General features: G+C 41.4%; 1 protein-coding gene across 2 annotated transcripts; it reads right to left on the minus strand.

Moving 5' to 3' along the window:
• Nucleotides 1–2333: 2333 nt before the first annotated feature.
• Nucleotides 2334–20587, minus strand: mapre1b (microtubule-associated protein, RP/EB family, member 1b). 2 transcript variants are annotated; one of them, XM_063208248.1, is made up of 7 exons: nt 20462–20587; nt 19466–19593; nt 19214–19359; nt 16671–16869; nt 15567–15670; nt 14117–14269; nt 2334–4098 (listed from the first exon to the last, which is right to left on the minus strand). In XM_063208248.1, the coding sequence occupies exons 2-7, from the start codon at nt 19584–19586 to the stop codon at nt 4048–4050; spliced, it is 774 nt and encodes a 257-aa protein (XP_063064318.1). In that variant the 5' UTR covers nt 19587–19593; nt 20462–20587; the 3' UTR covers nt 2334–4047. The 2 variants fall into 2 exon arrangements, with proteins under 2 accessions (XP_063064318.1, XP_063064319.1); XM_063208249.1 differs by lacking the exon at nt 2334–4098 and adding an exon at nt 7408–7590 and having other exon boundaries at nt 20462–20585.
• Between the last annotated feature and the right edge of the window lie 1259 nt (nt 20588–21846).

A 21846-nucleotide genomic window follows, 5' to 3' on the forward strand; every position in this document is an offset into this window, starting at 1 on the left:
AAGATTGTTAATTCTCTTAGGTTGTGTGCCAAAGGCCAATATTGGGCTGAATATGGCTCCTTCAGTTTAAGTTTAATTTTCTCTGCTGTTTGTAGTGTCCCAAGGTGAGCCAATTAAGGTAGGCGAGGATGCCTGGTGGTATTCCATTAGCAATTATAGATATTATTAACCCTTCCATCTTTGATATGCTGCAGTCAGCCCATATCTGTTTGGACACTCTTAATAAGCATGTTCACCAAAGGCTCTATGGCATAACTTACTTATTTTCGTGATCGTCTCCATGAAATTTGCAAGGCCTCAAGATGGGGTGTGGCCATAACGTGGAGGTGGTACATTCATTTTTGAGGGCTGGGCCTTGGCCCAAAAACCTTATTCTGACTTTGAGTGTTAAGGTGAGTCTCAGTTTATATAACATAATTCTGTTGTCACACTGAACTTAACAGCAAACCATTAAGTGAAAGTGAAAGCCCATTGGGAAACTCCAACTCCTATTGTCATTGTGACACAGCACTCCACAGCACACAAGTGAACACTGCACACAACAAAATTGCATTTATGCCTCACCCGTGCAAGGGGGCAGCGCTCAGTGGCGCCCCATGGGGAGCAGTGCGGTGCGACGGTACCATGCTCAGGGTACCTCAGTCATGGAGGAGGATGGGGGAGAGCACTGGTTGATTACTCCCCCCACCAACCTGGCGGGTCGGGAGTCGAACCGGCAACCTCTGGGATGCAAGTCTGACGCCCTAACTGCTCACCCATGACTGCCCAGTACAAGAAAACTTGGTTTGAGATGAAAACCCAAAGCAGGGGTTTAGAAGAATGATTCCTACAAATGCCTCCTGTAAGACATTGAGTGCATCTTAATATGCGTCCTTGTCTCCTCCACTTGCGCTTGTCTCCTCGCCCCGCCTCCTGGCCCCTCCTCCGTGGAGAAAACGATAAAGTTTCCCAGCTGTCAGCCTAGCCACAACAACTTTTGAGGGACTGTTTTTCATTCACCATAACAATTGCACACGAGAAAGAGACTCTACAATTGAGCTTTTGCAAGATATTGAAATATAATGCTGTTGTCAGTGATGTCATCATGACGAGAAGCGAGTGGAGGAGGCAAGTGGAGGAGGCAAGGTCCCATATTAAGATGCACTCATTGATCATATTGCAAAGGAGGAGCGCAAGAAGCTCAATGATGACTAAAAGAAACATTTTGAGGCCGTCATCACTGTCTAATGTTAAATATGTCCAAATATTAAGGAGAGGTACCATCATTTTTCTATTAAATAATAAATATCTTCAGACCCAAGTGAAGTATTCTGGTGGTTCCGTTCTGTATATTTCCATTTATTTTTGTAGATATCAAAAATTTTGGAAATTCAATTAAGGGGTGCCAATACTGCTGGCAGGACTTAGGCCTACTTTCCTATCAATATTCAGAAAATTAGTTTTTTTTCCCCCCACTTCATATGTTCCCATTATTTGGAGATATGGGCCATTAAAGGGTTAAGACATAGGAAATATCCCAAGGCACCTTCTTAGACTACCTAAAATCTATCAGATGAAGCAAAGAAAAACTAAATAAAAATATCCAGGTCCAACTCCATGGCTTCCAGACTAAAGGACTCAGGTCAGATTTGAACCCTTGAGGTGTTGTCCATATTCTGTGAATAAGAACAGAGTGCCACAGTTCCATCTTTTGTCTTTCACTAGTGACCTAAAACACATACACAGTAGCCTAACGTGCCTGCACATACTGTACAGGGTATAGTACAGTGTGAAGTGCGTTAATTGGTTATTAAAAGTCCTGACAGGCAAAATGTAGAGGTTCTGTGTCAAGTCTCTAGCGAACAGAAAGATGCTGCCTAGAATTATTTGAATTTACATGAATCACATCACAAGCCAGCTTCCTGTACTCGGTTTGTCACCTCTCTGAATCCCATGGCTCTGATTCAAGGTACGCCTATTCAAAATCTACCGAGGAATGGCATGGTATCGCAATGGCCATCCAAGCCCCCAGACCTCAACATAATTGAGATGTATGCATAGTCCTAAAGTCTGTTTATTCTAGGGAGGCAAGAAACATCACTGTAATCAAGGCACTTGAGTAACTGGCCGACCAATAGTCTACCCACGAGTTACCCTGTTTTTATGGGAGGTGTCAGACAGCAAAAGTAGGCTCTACCAATTATTGAAGGTATCATTTATTTGGGGTGGCCTTTATTAAAATGCACATAAATGTTGGTTGTCAAATAATTTCACATCTGAAATGTTTTAAGACATACACACACACACAGCTGATAATAATAATGTCATGTGCTGAGTGGAAATAAAAATAACACTTTCACATGTAAATACAGGTTTATTGTTTGTAAGAAACAGACCAGTTAAAACTATTTAAAAAGTAAAAACTAACAACCTGCAAGTACAAAAGGGGACATAAAAGGACAGTGAGTGAGCATACAAAAGATAGAAAAAGAAAATTGAAAGCAGTAGTGGCCCATTGGCCCCACAGTGCACAAGTATCTCTCTGCAGATTGTTCTGGAAGGCCACAGAAGGCAATCACGCCCACCATACCCCTCACACTGGAAGAAAATGTCACTATTCTTGAATGTGCATCCTTGGCTTCACCGCCCTTCAAAAAAGAAGAAATCTAAGATGCCCCAACTATAACCACACACGCACACACACGGCAAAATTAAAACTCAAAACCAGGGGTAGACACATCCAATTGGCACAAAATACACCGTACGGGTGAAGTAACACAATGAAACAAACACCTTCCTAAGTTGTTAATGTTGAAGTGATTGTGCTCAAGCAAGATTTCCTTTGCAATCAAGCATCCAAGGGAGTGTTTCCTCACAAAGTATTTGGGTGAAAATCTAGATGTCATATGTTGATACCATCATCTATAGAGTATAGGCAGGTTTAACCTGGGTAGTCATTGCACAAGTAACAGGCAGCTTTAGTATATGGGGATGCAAAAGCATGCTCCTTAACTGGAGTTGTGTGTGGTAGTGGAGGGTGGACATGGTGCACAGATGGGGGAAAAGAACAAAAAAAAAAAACATACATTCCAATAAACATAACTTCATTAAATAGTGAGTGGAATTAACTCTAGGAAATGAACTTCTTAAAAAGGCAACTAAATAACATTTGACATCCATAGTAAAGAGCATTCCCCTTGACGTCTATTGCAAAAAGGGGAACCAACTGCAACATTCGAAAGCCACACCACTCTGGTCTGTATCAGATATAATCAAGAAACACTTTCAAGGCAGTTTCAACAGAGTTGAACAGACGTCTTAGACTCTGGCCTGCGAATAAAGGCTCTGGCAGTATTTTTTTCTTGTAAAGGCAAGTTTTGGCCAAAGAATGTATTAGAGACCGCTGATTCTAGTTTGCTTTGGGAATTAGAAAGAAAAATGTGCCCTGCACTCTTGCATAACTTCTCACAATGCATCAAATGCTTTGGCAAAAAGGTTTAAGTCCCATCACTGGGTTTCACCAAAGCAGGCTGCTAAAATGTTTAAACAGGATTGCATTTCTGCACAAACATACCATGAAAATTTGGTGGGGAAAAAAATCATGATGCACCACAATGGACTAAATTATGTAAACCTCAAAATTTGAGGGTGTGAGACTGGGTTGGATTTACAACATTGCAGGTACAAGACAATTTGAGAACGATGTGTGCCGTGAACAAAGAAAGGCCAAGAAAATAAAGGAGAAAAAAGTTGAATCTCACAAATAATCTTCTCCTCTCAACATGGGGCGGCACTGAAGATGGTCTTGTCCCTGTGCTCCACATTGGGATCTGGCCACAGAGCTGCCAGTGGGGTCTTCACAGGGAGTTCTTCAAGCTCATCAACGCGGCACACTTCTAAAACACGGTTGGATGCAACAGTTCAATTGGAAAGACTAATTCTTCCAAAAGGCACAAAGCCTTCAGAATTGATTTGTTTTTTTAAAACTGCTTGTGGGAAGAGGGGTGTCCAAAAGAAAGAGGTGGTTGGAGGAGGCGACAGGAGCGACGCCTGGTCCAGTAAGAGGTCTTAAAACTCCTCCTGGTCTTCAGACTCCGCATCGGGTATCACAAAGCCCTCCTAGGAGAAGAACATTTATATTAGGGATGTCAACAATTAATCGATCAATCGGTAATCTATAAAATTTTTTAATTAAATCACCAACACAACTGGCAAGAGACACCGGTGAAATGGGCACAGAGGAGTGTGAAGAGGGGAAACATTTCAATCACCTTTGGATTAAGGAATACATAGAAATGATTATTTATTTGTTTCAATTTTTGTTTTAATCTTAAGATTTAATCGTTCTTGGGGTGGGGGGCATTGAGATTTGAGGGGAAAAAAATGCCACGCATCAATTAGGCCTATCAACTAGGGTAACAATGAATTAATGGATAATTTGCATCCCTAGTTTATATTGAGAGCGTAGATAGCACATTCAGCAATGACACGGCTCAACAACCTACATTTATGCACTGAGCTGTGCCATCAGCAATCCCTGGACTTGTATGCACCTAGAAAGTAGCTCTTGCCTTCACACCGTCTATATCCTGCCCAAAGATGATAATTCAATTTCAAGAATGAATTAGTTGAATTAACAGGCATGACAGTTATGTATGGGACACACCAGGGTCATAAGGGGAGATAAACTGTGCAAGAGCCTTTCACCACCCAAACTCTTAACAGTCATCTCGCTTTCTATACAAAGTAAATTGCTCCCGCTTTTTTTTTTGCAAAGAGTGTGTACAGTACAATTGCACATTTAATTTCACACAACACACATCTAGGGTGGGGCTCAATTTTTGAATATTCAATATGTGTTCGAATTCAGAGTAGTCCTTTTGAATTCGAAAATTCAAAAATCAGTCTCGAAATCTACACTCAAATGCAGACCCACATAAAATTCTATATGGGCCTCCCTTCCTGTGTTGAGTGACAATGAAGATAAGTACAAAGTTCATTACATTTCTAAATTTGCTCAGTAAATATGAATGGATCGTCTTTCATTTTCAACACAACAGGCGTGTCAGAAAGTCCCACATACACTGTTTACAGTGTTACGCCCCAAAACATGTAATGGCCCCATGGGGATAACAACAGAACCAAACTTGAACTTGAAGTACAAAAAACACCTTTAAAAGACAACCCATCGTGTGGGTTTTATTTAAGTACACAGAGACAAGACACCACACAGACAGCCTCTGAAGATCCTTCAGTTCCTTCAGCATTTAAAAACCTTTTCATTGCACAGCCAGGTGCCATCAATTAAGCCACTCCCAGACTCCTGGCTAATTGAACAAGCTGGGGGACAAGGCAAAACAGGATATGCACGACGATATGCCAGACCTAGTGATCAGTGTTGCCAGGTGTAGAACGAGAACTAAGCAACTAGTGTTGCCAGGTGTAGAACGAGAAATAAGCAGTTTTGGGCTGTCTTAGGGGGAAAAAAGCCAAAAACAGCTGCTTATAATAATTTATTAACCCTTTTTCCTTGAAAGGGAACTTAAAGTGTTGGGTAGGGAAATATAAACTATAAATGAAAAAGTGATAAAATAGAAATGGAGATTCATTTAAATTCACGATTTTATCTCATTTTAAAATTTAATTTCCGTTTTTTTCGGCCGAAAGATTAAGATTTGGGTAGAAATCGGCGCTTATCAAAAAAAACGTGCAGAAAACCGTGATATCAATTTTCATCAAGAAAACCGCACATTTTTTCCAAAACCACCCAGCCCTATTCCGAATCGATTCAATCCATTCCCTTCTTGGTGCCAGGATTTCCCCAAAAAGATGCTGTTGCCTGTTTTTATATAAAAATGTCAACGGGCTGGGTCTTGACAGTGTTAACAGATTGCTAATTTGTAATAAGTAGGCCTAGGCCTAATTGACTAATACCTACTGGGTATTTTCCATAGACCTAAATTAAACAAAAAGAACAAAAAAAAAAACAAAAAAAAAAGATTTTGTACCCTGTGAATCGATTATGTGAATTTTAAATGGTATTGATCGATTATCGATTAAATCGATTATTTCACCCAGCCCTGATTGTAACAGGTGCGTTTTAGCCCCCTACGTGGGATATTTAAGCCAGATTTTTTTATAAGTGGGTTTTAAAACTGTTTATATGGAAATGGAAGGCCAAAACCAATGTAAACAGGAGAAAAAAATACCCAAATTTAAAAATATCCAGCTGTTGGATGGTGAACAGGTATTGCAACTATGCTGCCTATTGTCAAATTTCATCTTTTCATTAATATTTACAAAGTAATTAAAAGGGGCTCCAGGTAGGATTAAAAGTTCAATTAATCACGATCCCGAGTCAGCCGACGCTTATACGAGTCTTTAGTAAGTGAGCGATGGCTCTCGTGATCACATCCACGGTTCGCTGTCAGAAAACCCCACATGCAACTTTTGACAGTGTCAGACTGAATGAGTGTCATGGGAAACACTTTTCATTTGAAACATCACTTTGCATACCGTATTCAGATTTGAATCAACTGCTGGCATTCTGTGGTGCAAAACAGTCTCATAGTGAGTTTATTTGAACAGCATTTTTTAATTACAGTGTAGATTTTGAGACAGGCATGCCACAGGCAGCGCACAAATAAATGACGCCATCCTTCCTAGTTCCTATTTAAGTAAGATGTATTAGTATGACCAAGGTACAGTAGGTTTTGCAGCTAAAAATACATTTCTGGAAATTCAAAATGGCAGACAATGGAGAAAAATCCCCTTTTCATGTATGAAAATTACGACTTTCCCGATCATAATGAACACTTAGAATTTGGTGGTGGTGGTCAGTATTTGTGGAAAAGGTCAAATTTGCGAATGGGCAGCAGGAATTCTGTAAATAAACTGCAAATAGTATGTGCACCTTTAAAAACATCCCATTGACCTGTTGGAAATTAAATTGGCTCCAATTGATTTGAATTTCATAAGATTACATCAACTTGGCCAGGCTGACTGGTTATGGAAGTCACAGGAAGCATAGGCTGGCATGCACATTAGAACAGCGTGTTCTGTTTGTGCTCTGGGCTGTATGGTCATAACCGAGACCCCGCTTTCATTACCACCAAACACTAACTGAACTGCTAGTTCAATCTCATAATCAATCTAAGGTGCCAGTTACATACGCAGAAATGTTTAAATGGGAATATTTTTAATCAATTTACATACGAACAAGGCATGTAGATAATAAAAATAAAATAGAAACTCCACTGTGACAAGTGCATTTAAAAAAAAAACACTTAGTAACTGTGCAGCAGCTTTCACTGCTCACCATGGCACACACTAAAATTACCCTCCAAGACATCTTAAAAAGCCGTTTCCTCTCTTATAACATTAGCCCTTTCAGTGTTTTACAGAGCAAATACTTCTCAACCCTTCAAATATGTTGCATCACAACTTTATTTTCTATGAACACTTCAATACAAAAAATAAAAACAATCTTTATTATACTGCACTAGAAGATAATGCCTTGTCCACTGGATACTGCCGACTATCTTGTTATATTTCAAGCCTGTCTGGGGATGTCTTTTTGCCAGCTGATGGCAGCATTGGCATTCACTGGCTCTGAAACATGAGGAAAAGGTCATCTTTAGACAGTGCACAAATTACCATTGTTCTAAACTTGCAATCGTTTAACTTTGTACAGTAAGGCAAAGATTTTAAATTTAAATTGTGTTTGGTGCTCTGCAAAAGTCTGTTAGAAGAACAATGCTGTCAGTGATGCCACCAACATGCTACGATCGAGTCTGCGACACTCATTCAACCAGTGCGCGCAATCACCACCAGTAGACATTTACCGTATTTTGCGGACCATTAGACGCATATAAAATCATAAAATATTGTCAAAAACTGCCAGAGCGTCTTATAAGCCAGTGCGTCCAATGTGTGAAAAAAATCATGGCCGCGAGACTCTTTTGATATTTTATAACGACTTTGGGGGGAATCGGGTCTGCACGTTATGAAAAAAATACTGTTGCATATTATTTGTTTGATGCAGAGTTATGATGGCGTACGCGCTCTCGTTGACATGGTTGTGTGCATGGTTGCATGCATTCGCCAGACGTTATTGCAGTAAAGCATGTGAAAAGCGTGGAAGGGCCATTGACTGGTATTTCAGTGTCCTTGACTGAAACAAGTTGCAAGACTCCACACTTCAACATCCTTTGCGATCGGCACAACAGTGATTCTTATCAGAAAGCTATTGTGCCTACGCACAGACCCTAGTTAAATTACAAACATTAGCAAACATTGAAAAAAATCAGACAACAACAGTCGGGTAGGTTTATGAAAGCGGAGTTGAGAAGTTCTGCGAAAATGCATTGTCACGTCGGAGAAAGATGTTTGCTACTGTGCGACAACACTACCACTATTTCATGACTGCCTGAACGTCTTCGTCATGGATGAATGGGCAACAATATTTTTTCCAGCCAGGATTGCACCGAAAAGTTTTCCTGGTGAACCAGAAGCTATGTGTTGACGCCCAGGGGGCTGGGCTACACAAACCTTCTGGTGCACCTGTGATTCGCTCTCCTCCTCCGTTTACGAAATAAACGGGGCAGCTCGACGAATCAGGATCGTAGGGAGGGATTTCAGTGGGTATGACGTTTATCGAACGCAACACCCTCCCCCAGGGTAGTTTGGCTGTGCCCGCCCCCTCCCTGAATCACAACAGTAATGGCGGCGTGCGAGGAGTTATCATGCGTCTGGATGGAAGCAGCAATTTCAGCGGTGTTATCCAAAATACCTCAAGTTGATTTTCTAAAGGACGTTGTTCCGTTTTGGTTCCCGACCTGGCGGCTGACGTGACGACACGTCCTACGTCACAAAGCTTCAACGTGAGTGGTCGAAGTGTCATGTCATTCATATGAGGTTGCTCCAACCGCGTGCAAGCATCTTTTGACTAAACCCCGCCTGCGGAGACGTGTGAAAGGGCAGTGTGCCAGTAGCCTGTTACTTACAGGCTACTGGTTCACCAGGAAACCGAAAAGTAGGCTACTCCTGTTAAAAAAAGGGCACGGGTGGCCGACGCTGTGCCTGCGCGTGTGTGTGTGGGAGGGAGGGGAGGGAGAGACGCAGAGCAGATATCAAGGAGAGATGAGGGTCGCGACTCCTGAAATACCAGGCGATTCTTTTTCAATGTTCTATGAATCTGTTGCTGAATAGCCTACATTTAATGTGTTTAAACATTTGTTTTCTATGAAAGAACATGCATAAAATTCAGTGATGGCTTCATGTCATACTTTAAGAAACTGCTCGAAAGCGCTAGGTTGTGATATTCGGCAACGTTTGATATTGCGTGTATTCGGCCACGCATGTTGTTTTTTGTGCATTCTTAACAACAACAGCATTAGTTATGAAATTAGTTATGAAGTGCGTCCTATGATGCAGTGCGTCTTGTGTGTGAAAAAAGTCACGGTCCTTAGTGGTGCGTCTTTTAACCCAGTGCGTCTTTTGGTCCCGAAAATACGGTAAACTCCACGCTGACCTGATGCTTGTTGTCTCCTTATCTCTCCGCTCTCTAGCATCCGTCTGAACGTTGCAGGCTGGAAAGGCTAAATAACAACATCCGCTCCCTGTTAAAATGTGCATTTCATATTGTCACCAAATGTTTGCGATTTCTTCTTGCAATGCATCCGACCCCTGATCTAGAGACACAGCATGGCAAACCCACATACACAAAGCAAGTCCACTTCTTTCAATTAAAGTCATTAGTCAGAATACCGATTCAACGTAACTATGGCAGCACTGGTTCTCACATAGCCTTGGAATGAATTCATCTGAATAACTAATGTACAACGTAAGTCCAAGTTTTATTGTAATGAGCAATTCGGAGCAGATTGTTGTCACATTATTCGCAAGTTAGATCTTAATCAGGACAGCATGGCCAGCACAACTCATAGCATGCCCTGCTTGTTAAAGGAGAAGTCCAGTTTTTTTAACATTAAGGCCATTTTCTGAGTGGTCTGCAATGTTTTAGAGTCCCCCTCACCGTTTATTTCATGTTTGCTGCAGTCTCTGTTATTTGGCTTATTTGGATTTGATCTCAACCAGCTTTAGAATGGCCGTCTATGGGCACCTGCAACTCTGTTCTTAAAATCACCTTTAACATTTGTTTTCAAGAATATGCAACTCACCAAGTGTTCAGTAGTATTCACTGGTGTTCCTTAACAATTTTTGTAGCGAAATATGGCATCTGTCGTGTTTTATGTGTGTTTTATGTAGCAATTTGTAAGTTAAGTTTCACTTTCACTTTCTTTCACAAAATAGCAAATAAAAAATGACAGAAGCCACATTTTGCCTTGACACTTGTTAGGGACTGCTAGTGAACACCCCTAACCACTTTGAGAGCTGTAGACTTCCAAAAACAAATGTTTAAGGTGATTTTAAGAACAGAGTTGCAGGTGCCCATAGACGGCCATTCTAAAGCTGGTTGAGATAAAATCCAAATCAGCCAAATAACAGAGAGTGCAGCAAACATGAAATAAACGGTGAGGGGGACTCTAAAACATTGCAGACCACTCAGAAAATGGCCTTAATGTTAAAAAAACTGGACTTCTCCTTTAAGCAACTTTGCTCAAAGAGATAACCAGCTACAATTTGCTGCTTGGCTGCGGCCTAGTTTTCAAGACAGCACCCTCAGCTGTTCATTACAAAAATGTTTTTTTGAGTCACCATATTTTGTGGGTGCCCTAATCGACATCATTAATGGAACTTGTGTTAATACCTGACAGGGTCCCCACTTTCCCTGACCATAAAACAGAATTTCCATGATCTACTGTAAAAGGAAATGCCCAACATATTGATTTGGGGTCTCCTGGGTCCTGCATTTACCAGGCATGTTTGCCTGAACTGAGAAGCTTCTTGAAGTTATTGCACTATAGAATGTTGTACAGTTTAAAACGGCAAGTGATTTAGGGGAAAAAAAGAAAGAAAAAAAAAAACAGATAGATAGTATGTTTTGTTATTGCACAATATGCTCTCCACAAAATTCCATATTACCTCACTGCACGTGCAAAATGGTCAAGTGCTATGATTGCTATGAAGCTATGATTTTCCATTCCTGGAAAAGCCTTTATCGAAATTCCATGATATTCCAGGAATTCTATGACCAGTCAGAAACAAGCGTGTCTGCGCGATGATGCAGACAGTCACGCAGTTATTTCCCCCCCCTCTGCAGTGATTTGGTGGGCACCCCTGAAAATGTGACTGCCCGCAGACAGTTACGCAGTTAACGACAGCAGGAGTCGCTGTGATTAACTTTTTTCTCGAGCGCTCTGGTCGAGAGGACCACTTCCTTGTTCTAACCTCCGCCCGGCATTAAATAAGTTGCCCGTGCTTTGAAGTTTAATTTACATGGAGACAAAGACAACACGTGCACTTGCAAGTTACGACGCTGAAGTTATATCGAGTGTTTCCATAGAGGCATTTTGCTTCGTGTGACCTGTTCTCGACAATGAGCCACTTCCTTGTTCCGAACTACCACGGTGGCTGCTGCTAGTGCCATCAAAAATGCAGGTTTACATTTATTAAATGTTTAATTTCATTGTCGTCGAGCCTGTGTAGCTGTATAGCTACAAAACAACAGACATGTATAGTTTACTCCTTGTATTGAAGGTAGCTTAACAATCATCTCACTGCCCCTACCATTGTGCAGACCTACACCACGCTTCAAAATAGGGCATCAATCAAAATTAACTGCGTTGTTCTTGCGAAAAGCTCACTGCAACACACTGCTGGTTGAGTATACAAGGCCCTTTATTGTGACAATTTACATGCAAGTTACCAGCTACCAGCAACTTCCAGAAATAGTCAACCAAATAAGTAGAGCTCTCAAAGATGACAAACAGGATAAGCAAGAACGAAATATGGAAAACCATTTGCTAGAGGCATTTTCTGGGACACTACACTTCCAAACAACATGCACGTATTAAATCAATAAGAGATGAGCCGGCCATCCAAATAAAAATACTGTAGTATAAGCTCCTCTAAAAGGGGCCATGTCACTCAAATAATTGCATTTTGTGAATAATCATTTCAGTGTACTGCACTCTAACACTATAAAGGCTGAAAACACCAGGACGCCAACAGCAGACCCAGAGGAAATCATTCTGAAAGTGAAGACAGGACAGAAATGGCATTTTAACACATGGCCAAATGGTTCCTGCTACACCTGCTCTTAAAATCAAACTGAAATGCTGTTCGTTAAAAAAGAAATAACCAACCGACTTTTCTTTCCATCACTGCTAGCCAGCAACCAAAGAAAAATCTGCATGTGTAACTGTAGCATTTTGGATTAGGTGGGATACACCTCTTTTTAACTTTTTCAACCATGCACTGTACAGATACATTTTAGCATCTCTTTCATAGGTACAGCAAGATGGAAGAACAAGACAAACTGAGACACATGATTGAAGATTTGCAATGTCTGCCACAGTTTCGCACAAGTTGCTTTGGGGGTGAGGGGGTTGGTACCCAGTTACCTTTGTGTTTGTGGATGTACCAAGCAAGTCAGAGGTGGCCTTTGTTCGGGGGAGTTGAGAGGCATGAGTGCAGAACATAGTAGAATATGTAGGTAGGGCAACTTAAACCTTGAATTTAACTAAACACAGACAGTGGCAGGAAGACAGGACAGGAGTAATCTGTTCATGTTTCTTCGCACCCGTTATTAACCTGGCATTTTGCACTAGCTGTAGCGTAGGCATCAAAGTAGGGTCTCCGGAAGGCAAAATAAAGGGTGTTGCTGTAATGTAGCCAAGAATGAGGTTGTAAAAGTGTCACGAAAGTTTCCAAGCTCTCATTGTACAGGACAGACAATTTCATGACATGCATGAAAAATGGCTATACTGTTCATCTATAAGTTACAAATTAGACATCAGACTTACGGAAATAAAACAGCATCAACTGAAACTTTTTGTTTCAGTTGATGCAATGTCTCGTGGTGAAGAAAGACGTTCACTGAAACATCAACGGCACTTTAGCACATTTCATAACTAGTCAAATTTTCAAATAGCAAAATACATTCAGGCTATAACCTCCCATAACCAATAATATAAATGTATAACACACCGTGTGATATTTCTGGCGAAGTTCTTACTCTTAGATATAAAATTTGTGGTTTGTTGCCAAAATGTGAGGTTTCATGCCAGGGAATTCGCTCTCTTAAGGAATTGGGAAAGTTATTGCATCTCTCTTCTTGCCACTCAATTTGCGGTGCATGCGCACAAATGTGTAAACAAAGATTGTCCTTATAGAGTTTGTTTGTTCGTTTGTTTACATTTATGGCCAAATACGCTACTGTGGCTATTTCATGGCCAGTACAGGTAATAAAATTCACTTCACACTAAAAATCAACACTAGTATAAGTAATTGAATAAATACATTAAATAAGTTTGCTCACATCAACACATTTTAAAAAGTTCAAAACATTTAAAGGTGGAACCTTATTAAAAACACCAAAAATAGTGTCTTCTTTAAAAAAACTGTTGTCTTTTCCTTCTAAGAGCAGGGCAAGATAGAATATGCTTTGTCCTTATATAGAAAGTCTTTTCCACGGAAATGACTAGACGGCAGATATGCACAAGCCATAAGCAGCACAATCCAAGTTACTAAACTCAGCTAATAAGAAAAGGCACATTGTTGTGGAAAATTGAGTGCTGAGGGTAGTTGTGGGGAAAGTTGTGGGACTGGAAAGTCATCCATCCTGAAGCAGACATTAGGTCCCTCGTACTTGAGCCAAACTACAGTGTTATGTTGAATCTGAGGCTGAAAAACCCCACTTGGTCAGCTGCCTTCACTGACAAATTGTCACACATCTCATCACCACTGGACCTGACTAGCATGTTTGCGCTCATTTGACCTAAATGACATAAATGTGACCTACACGTGTTGGTCCTCTGTTTTTAGAGCCATACCAACAACTACGGTACTCATGAAAAAGATCACATTTGTCAATGGGCAGCATAAATGAACATAGCAAAAAAAAAGGTAATATGTGCATGTGTTGCAAACTTTTCAGTACTGCTGAAAGTCCACCCCATTTCTCCACTTCCGAATACTTGAGGTAATTGCACGCATGAAAAGCCATACTCACGTCTGTGGCATAGAGAATATCGATGATCTTCTGCAGCGTTTCATCTCCTTCCCCTTCCTTCTCTTGGCAAATCAGCTCAATGTTTCGCAACTTGCCAAAATAAAAGTCCCGCTCCTTCTCCATGTCTTGAATTGTGGACTTCAGTAGATTAAGCTGTGTGATGGGAGAGAAAAAAAAGAATCCATGAAGTGACAGGCTAGCTACATGACCAGGTCAACTACGGCATAGAGGTAGAAAATAACACTAGAGAGGACCCCGCCCCCCTTTTTACGGCAATCTGTAACGACCATTATCTGTAGGTAGATCGGAAAAATGGAAATAAACGGAGAACGAGGCTCACCTCTGTCAAAAATGGCTTAATCATGTGAAAATGGCCATCAACACACTATACAAGGACAATAGTTGAAGTGTATGTTCATAAAAGAGATTATTTGATTTTTAAATGTATTTTATCGACTCATATGATTTAAGTAGATATTTAGCCTGACATTTCAAATCTGGTCTTTGATTAAAGTGTTACTTCATATTTACACAGTTTTAGTCAATTTCTTGACAGGGGTGGGTGTGTTCTCCATTGACTTGCATTGCCTGAAGGTACTTACACTACCTACGGAAGTTGGGAAGCTCCAGCTGCCATTTCCCAGTACTGTCGCAAATGGCTGTGTCCTCTCTAGTGTTATTTTCTACCTCTATGAACTACGGCTACCACAGCAGCAGGTAACCTTCTGTGTATAGGGTGCGGGCCAGGGCAGATTTTGTGATAAGCCACAAAACAGTAAAGCTTATTGGGCAACAACAGTAGATTTTAACGTTTTTTTCCCCATCCAGTCACATTATGGTAATGAGCAATCACAGTTTGCCAAACAATCGGAGCGTTGAATTGTAGTGACATTGTTGATGTTTCTAGTCATAACCAAAATGGGCCACAGAGCTTTTTGGGTGTTTCATCACTTCAGTAGCTCGGAAGCAGAGGTGTATAAACTAGAAGTAAAAGCAAAGTAGGAACTCCAATTGGATACTCCATAAGTACAGGAGAATAACTAACAACATTCTAATGCAAGTACAAGACTAGTAGACATCATGAATTTACCTATACCTCTAATTTTATACACCTGAGCTCTGTATAGGGTGACCACCTGCTAATAAGCCCCAAAACATTGCTGAATATATTCATGAATCACCCATCGTGTTTTCCCCCTATTTCCCTGTCAGCTAATTTTAATGAATTCATCATAAATACGCTGACTGCTAGTGCATATATTTGTTGGTAATTGCGCGGAAATGCAGTTCGTTCCTCCTCAATTTTGGCTTCTTATGTAGTGGTTCTGTGTTAGTCTATGAAAAGAAAGTCGCTTCCAGGCACTGTTTCAATCTACATTCAAGCAAGTGGCAAATCTACTTCCGGGTACCCTAGTTGTCTCAACTCTGAATACCATGGCTCTGGTTATACCTCCTGGATAAGCTCTGCCCTCTCTTCGTCTCCACTGCTGCCGGGCCTCCGTGTGGCTCCAGGGGCCATCTTGGGAGCTACCTTAGCTGAAGGGCGTGGGGGAGCTGCAAACACAAAGAAAAAAGGGAGGAGACATTCTGTTAAGATTGCCAAGACAATCCACTGGTCATTTGGAAAATAATAAAGCCTTTATCAGCAATGACTACTCAACAAGTCAATAATGCAGTGACAATACATACAGCCAACCTAGCTTGAGTGAAGTATTTTTTTTGGAATGGCCACCACAAAGCCTTGATCGAAATTATGTTGAGCGTCTATAGGCTGAGCTTAAAGGGCATGTGTGTACAAGGCAGCCAACAACTGTGGCCCAATTACACCAGGTCTGTGAGGAGGAAAAATCCTGCCAACTATTGATGACCGCTTGTACAATAGAAGGACATCCAAACCTTTTGACTCACATCATACAGTTTCAAGGGAATTGCACTAAATTCGAATGGAATGTTGGCAAAATGTACGAGTTAACACCCAATCTGACTTTCAGCAAACGAAAATGTTAGTAGTCATCTAAATCAGGGAAGGTTTAATCTGATTTAAATGTCTTCAGGCATAAAAACACAATTATTTTCTTCCCTCGAAAATGGATATCGACTTCTGGTCCAACTGAATGCTGGAGTAAACTGGAGTTTGAGATGAAAAATCAAGTTATAGTTTATTGAATGTCTAAGGTACGGTCCGATTCTGTAGGTTTTATTGATGAATATGGTATTCGTCTTGAATATTTTCAAATTATTTAAAGCCCAAGTACAAAAGAATGTCAGTAAATGCACGGTGGTGACTCAAATTCCCAATACTAAATTAAACAATGTACAGAGAAATGAAAGAAGCACTGATGACTGAAGTGTACACTGGTAATAAAACTTGAACCCATTTAAGAATACATATTGAAGTACAAAAGCATTTCAGAAATACAGAGATATTGCCTGGCCCTTCTGACAGTCATCACTGCCTAATCAAAATGTTAGAATTTTAACACCAAACTTTTAATCCAACCTAAACTCCTCAGCCATCCAGATTTTGAGGTACACCTGTGAAAATCTTTTTTACCTGCAGCCATGACCTTCTTGGGCTTGTTAAGGGCTGGCGGTGCTGGAGAGGGCACGGCGCCGGAGTCCTGACCCTGCCGCGCTTCCACGGGGTCGTACTCTCTGCCATCATAGTTGGCATCAAAGAACTTCTTAAACCACTGGACAAACTCAAAGTTGTCCTGGAACTTGCCTTTAACTAACTTGTCCACAGGAATAATCTGGAGGAAATAGAAAGAGGATGTTAAACCGCTGGCCTCATGACACACAACCACAAAAACATAAATGGCACAAGACAAGTATAAGTCAACCAATCATCAAAGTATGATTGAAGGCATAGACAAACTAGATTTTTCAATATATAATTTTAACTAGTCATAACATGCATAATGATGAGGTGGGGGCAGGGGCACTGACAGCTTTGGCCGGGCCCAGGACAAAGTCATCTGATTGGACCCCACGCAAAGTAATGGGAACCCATTTCCGGGGGCCAACTTTCCCTGGTCCCAGGACAACTGACCCCTTACCCCCCCTGTCAGCATCCCTGGTTGGGGGACACTAGACACACTGGACTACAAGGACTACTAGGGGAAAATGCTGAGTATAATCATAACTAGATAGCAACAGAGTGCTATGTGGGAACTCCCTTGCTACTTTCTGATCTGAAAGACTTGGCTTGAATGCCATGCCAAAGCGGTAGGCTGAGTTAAGGAGACAATCCGAGAGCGGGGAGGGGTGGAAAGATGACGATGTATTACTCGACAAATGGAGGCCTGTAGTTTGTGTGAATACAACTGACATGATTTGGCTATGGGCTACGATTCGAACAAGCCAAATGATACATTAATAATGCCAACTAATTGGTGATGCAAAACGTCAACTAAACCACACTGAGAAATTGATTAGCTGGTGTCCAGACTATATCTCACTTGTTTAACATAGAGGGCAAATCGTTTGAGTCTATGCTGCACTAAAAAGGCAATGTGAATTAACTACAGATTTTGTCAAAATTGAGCTTAGACTGAAAATGGTTTTCATTATACCTAATTTGTCTTGTGACAACACGCTTATGGCCCAAATATGTCCCGTTTTTAGAGATAGTGGAATGTCAAATTTGATGCAACTACAATATCCAACCTAATATCAAGGCTTTGAAGACATTTTTCTCAGTTTCATTGTTGGTGTAGTTACTGCACTTTGGCTTTGTGGGGCCAACGTTTTCTGATGGTGAGCAGTGTGGAGCCTGGCTATGACCAGCCTATCAGGTACATTTCAAATGAGATTCAGCCTGGAAACCGTCTATTCATTTTCTTGTTGGGGAGGTGGTGGGGTTTAAGATTGAGCAGTAAACATGGCTTAGACTAGACTATATTCAGCTGTTTTTTGGGTGCTACGCATGTCCATTATTCCCATGTAGCCCACAGACAGCCAATAAAAGCCAAATGCTGTTCCTCTTTTAAAATTAACTTTTGATCTGAACCATTTAGAACACCTTCTAAAGCTTGATCAAAAGATTATTTCGCATTTGGTGTTACCATGGCAATTCCGGAAAAAGAAAAAGAAATGACAAGCTTCTGTTTGTTGAAGTAAGCTCATGTCTTGGCCTCCCTCTCCCTTCTGTGATGGGGTTCCAAAACCCATGTGAACATTTTGGCCATGGTTTCCAAGTTATCCACTACATCAGAGTGAGCATGCAAGGTAGCATGGAAGTCTGAGTGTGTCCATTGTCCAACTCAATATCTCGAGTTTTATTCAATATCTCGCAAAGGCACAATTCAAAGGTCCTTTTCTAATTTGTAATCTGGATGTTGAATGGGGAAAAATCCCCCAAAAGTTGTCGTTATCTCCATGAAGGCGGGGCGTCAGCAAAGTACGAGGCCACAAAAATAAGGAGAGGACGGGAGGTTATCGAGTTGAACATGGTGTGCATTTGACCCTCTCAAATCACCCTGTAACTACATCCTGTGTGTAATTTTTTTGCAATTTATTTCCAGAATAGATGGTGCCCATTCACAAAAGTTCTTTTTCATGAACATTCACTACCACCATTTGTATGTATTCAATATAGACTGGAATGAAAAAGTGAATCCAATCACCTAAATGCAATCAATCATTTTTAATTAAACGTCATAGACTCTTTGGCTACAAAACCTACTATGGTCTGACAAGTAAATATTGTTTTATCAATTAGTAAATACTCATGAATGGTCAAATTAGTAAATGGATAGTATATGTAGATTAGCTTCTATAATTACACACTGTACTTCAAACACTTAAGTTAGGTGAACTTCAGAGGATAAAAACTGAGATGTTATTGTATACGGAAATCTATTGTCTATATAAATAAATATTGTGCATACAGGCTACTGATCAGCTCAGTCACAATATTTAGACTTGTGAATAGTGACATGTACATGTTTTAACAGTTAATGATTTGATGATTTGGATTGACTGGTGGGACATCTAATAACAGTACAGGAAACCTTTTAATGCCAAAAATGTGACAAAAAACAGACACACCATGTTGACATTTAGCAAGTCGGCCTATTGTACAGTCACACTTACTTTATCGACACCCATTCTTTTGAAACCAGCTTGAAGTATCTTGAAATTCTGAATGTATTCATGTTCAAGCTTGGCTGCAAATTTGACCTTCTTCAGTGGGACACAGCCAGGAAACAGCATATCCATGAACTGGCAATATACTGCTCCTGAGTTTTGGAGGGATAAAAAACAAATGTTTAACAGTTTAATTCATACAACAACGTAGCTAACAAGCAGTAACATCTTGATGCTGTAATGTGCTGCTTAGCCTACCTGAACACAGATGTTCAATCTTGGAAATGCTGAATTGAAGGGATTCGTTGATCCACGCCAGCATATCATGACGACTCAAATTGTCGCTGGTCACAGAGGTCGAGTACACATTTACAGCCATATGTAAGCTGCAAATAAACAAAAACGTACACTTGAGCCAAAAATGAGAACAAGGTGCAAAATGAAATGTCATCAGATCAGTAAGTGGTAGTAGTGAATGTGATCCGCTTAAGGTTATACATGTGGGAAATACAGATAGGTGGGTGAAACCATTCATTCAATTACAGGCACAAAACAAACACAACCAATCCATTTGCATGGGCCTAGGCAACCCTAGAAGCAACCCTCTCGCTGGTTGTGCAGTTGGGCTAACCTGCTGTTTGTGTGTTTTTTAGAGGCGTTTTGTGGCGTAGCCAACAAGCTAGCAACAGGAGAGGATTATTATACTCGTGAGGCCGGCTAATGACGTTGAGTAGGTCTACGGTAGCCAAGGTATTAATTGTACAGTAAACTCAACCCTCTCGTGTGAACCGTTTGGTACTCTGGTTAGGCCTAGTTATCGTTCAGCAACTTTCGTGTAACTAGTTTTCGCCCGGTCTTACAACTGGCATAAGGCGGCGCTACGCCAGTTAGCTGTCTATGTGATATCAGAGGCTAATAATAACATTAACCTCTTTCTTCTATGGACCCACAGAGACTCCCATTCGTAACAGCATACGATTTAAACCCCCAAGCCTTGCTGGTGCTATGCCATCTAAACATATGACAAAATCATCTAAAATCATACTGAAATCCATCCACCCCACACCCTCTTGTTAGCCAACTTGGCTGCCGTTAGCTTGCTAAGTTGCAGTTTGACTGAACGGCTAACGCTAACGAGCTAGTTTCCTCAATTTAAGATCAGCTTGTTACGTTTTCTAAATTCGCATCAGGGTTCCAAAAATGTCTAAGTGTTGATTTCCTGTCATAGCGCTGAAGATGGGCTATGTATTTTACCTGGTTGTTGCGGAAGTGCCGATTTATTAGTGAAGAAAAGAAAGACACATAAAAGAAGCGTGGATGCCGCTAGTTCCTCCCTTGGTATTTCACCCGTTCTTGCCGGCGGGTCCTCCTATGATACTGCCAAAGACGTTACGCAGCGCGATGAGTTTGCATAAATGACGTCACCACGCAGAGGTCCCACGTAGGATCTGAATCTCTGCTCTGGTTCTTCTCTGACCAAACTCAGTCAGGGTGTGCCATAGGCCTACATCAAGCTATATTTTTTACAGGGTGTGCGACAGGCCTACATCAAACCACATTTTACAAATTATCTTATATGCTGTAGGCAGCATGCATAGATAAACTAATTGGGTCAGGTAGGTAGGATATAGGCTACTGATGAATAAAATGAAAAGCACTTAGAGCACCGACCTAGCAGCAAGTATGTCCCCGGCCTTTTGAGGGTATTAAGTGCAATTGGTTGCCAAAGGCCAGGGACATGCTTGCTTTGAGGCTTAAATTATGCATGCAAGTGTAACGGAGGCTAACTAGCACAGAGTTGGCGTGGAACGTTGGTAAACCTCCCTCCGATAGCTTCATACAGTCTCGTGCCGTTGGGCCGAGAGACTAGTCTCTTGGCCCAGCGGTATCGTACTGTGTCTCCCATTGCCGAACCGTTGTAGTTGACGAGGTCGCACGTTCGATCCCAGAGGGGGGTGAACAGGTGCAAGATGACCTCCGTCACAGTGGTGCCGTGACCCGGATTGGAGTGAGGTTTAAGGGGGAGAGTGTAACGGAGGCTAACTAGCACAGAGTTGGCGTGGAACGTTGGTAAACCTCCCTCCGATAGCTTCATACAGTCTTGTGCCGTTGGGCCGAGAGACTAGTCTCTTGGCCCAGCGGTATCGTACTGTGTCTCCCATTGCCGAACCGTTGTAGTTGACGAGGTCGCACGTTCGATCCCCGAGGGGGGTGAACAGGTGCAAGATGACCTCCGTCACACAACCATGTGCGAGCGAGCTCGTGCACACATAGCCTACTTGCTGCAGAATGATCAAAGCTCAATGTACAATACTGGAGGTATAATGTAAGGGGATGCATATCGCCAACTGTCTCATCAATTGTTCCCATCATTGTTTGACTCTACAGCGACCTCAACATGGAATTCAGAAGAGCGCCCCTCACAATTCTGTCATTAGGTGTTCCACTTCAGCCCGCCACTTGGGGCTGGAATCCGCCACCTCCTAGTCAAGCTACCGATACTTTGGGAGGGAGATCTTACTAACATTCCATGCCACACTCTGCTAGTTGGACCCCTAAATCTCACTCCCATCCGGGTCATGGCACCAGTGTAACTAAGGTGTTTCTTCGCAGTCCGCCACTCTGGGCTCGGACCCGCC

The sequence above is a fragment of the Engraulis encrasicolus genome, chromosome 10 (assembly GCF_034702125.1).
Source record: "Engraulis encrasicolus isolate BLACKSEA-1 chromosome 10, IST_EnEncr_1.0, whole genome shotgun sequence".
NCBI classification, from domain to species: Eukaryota; Metazoa; Chordata; class Actinopteri; order Clupeiformes; family Engraulidae; genus Engraulis; species Engraulis encrasicolus.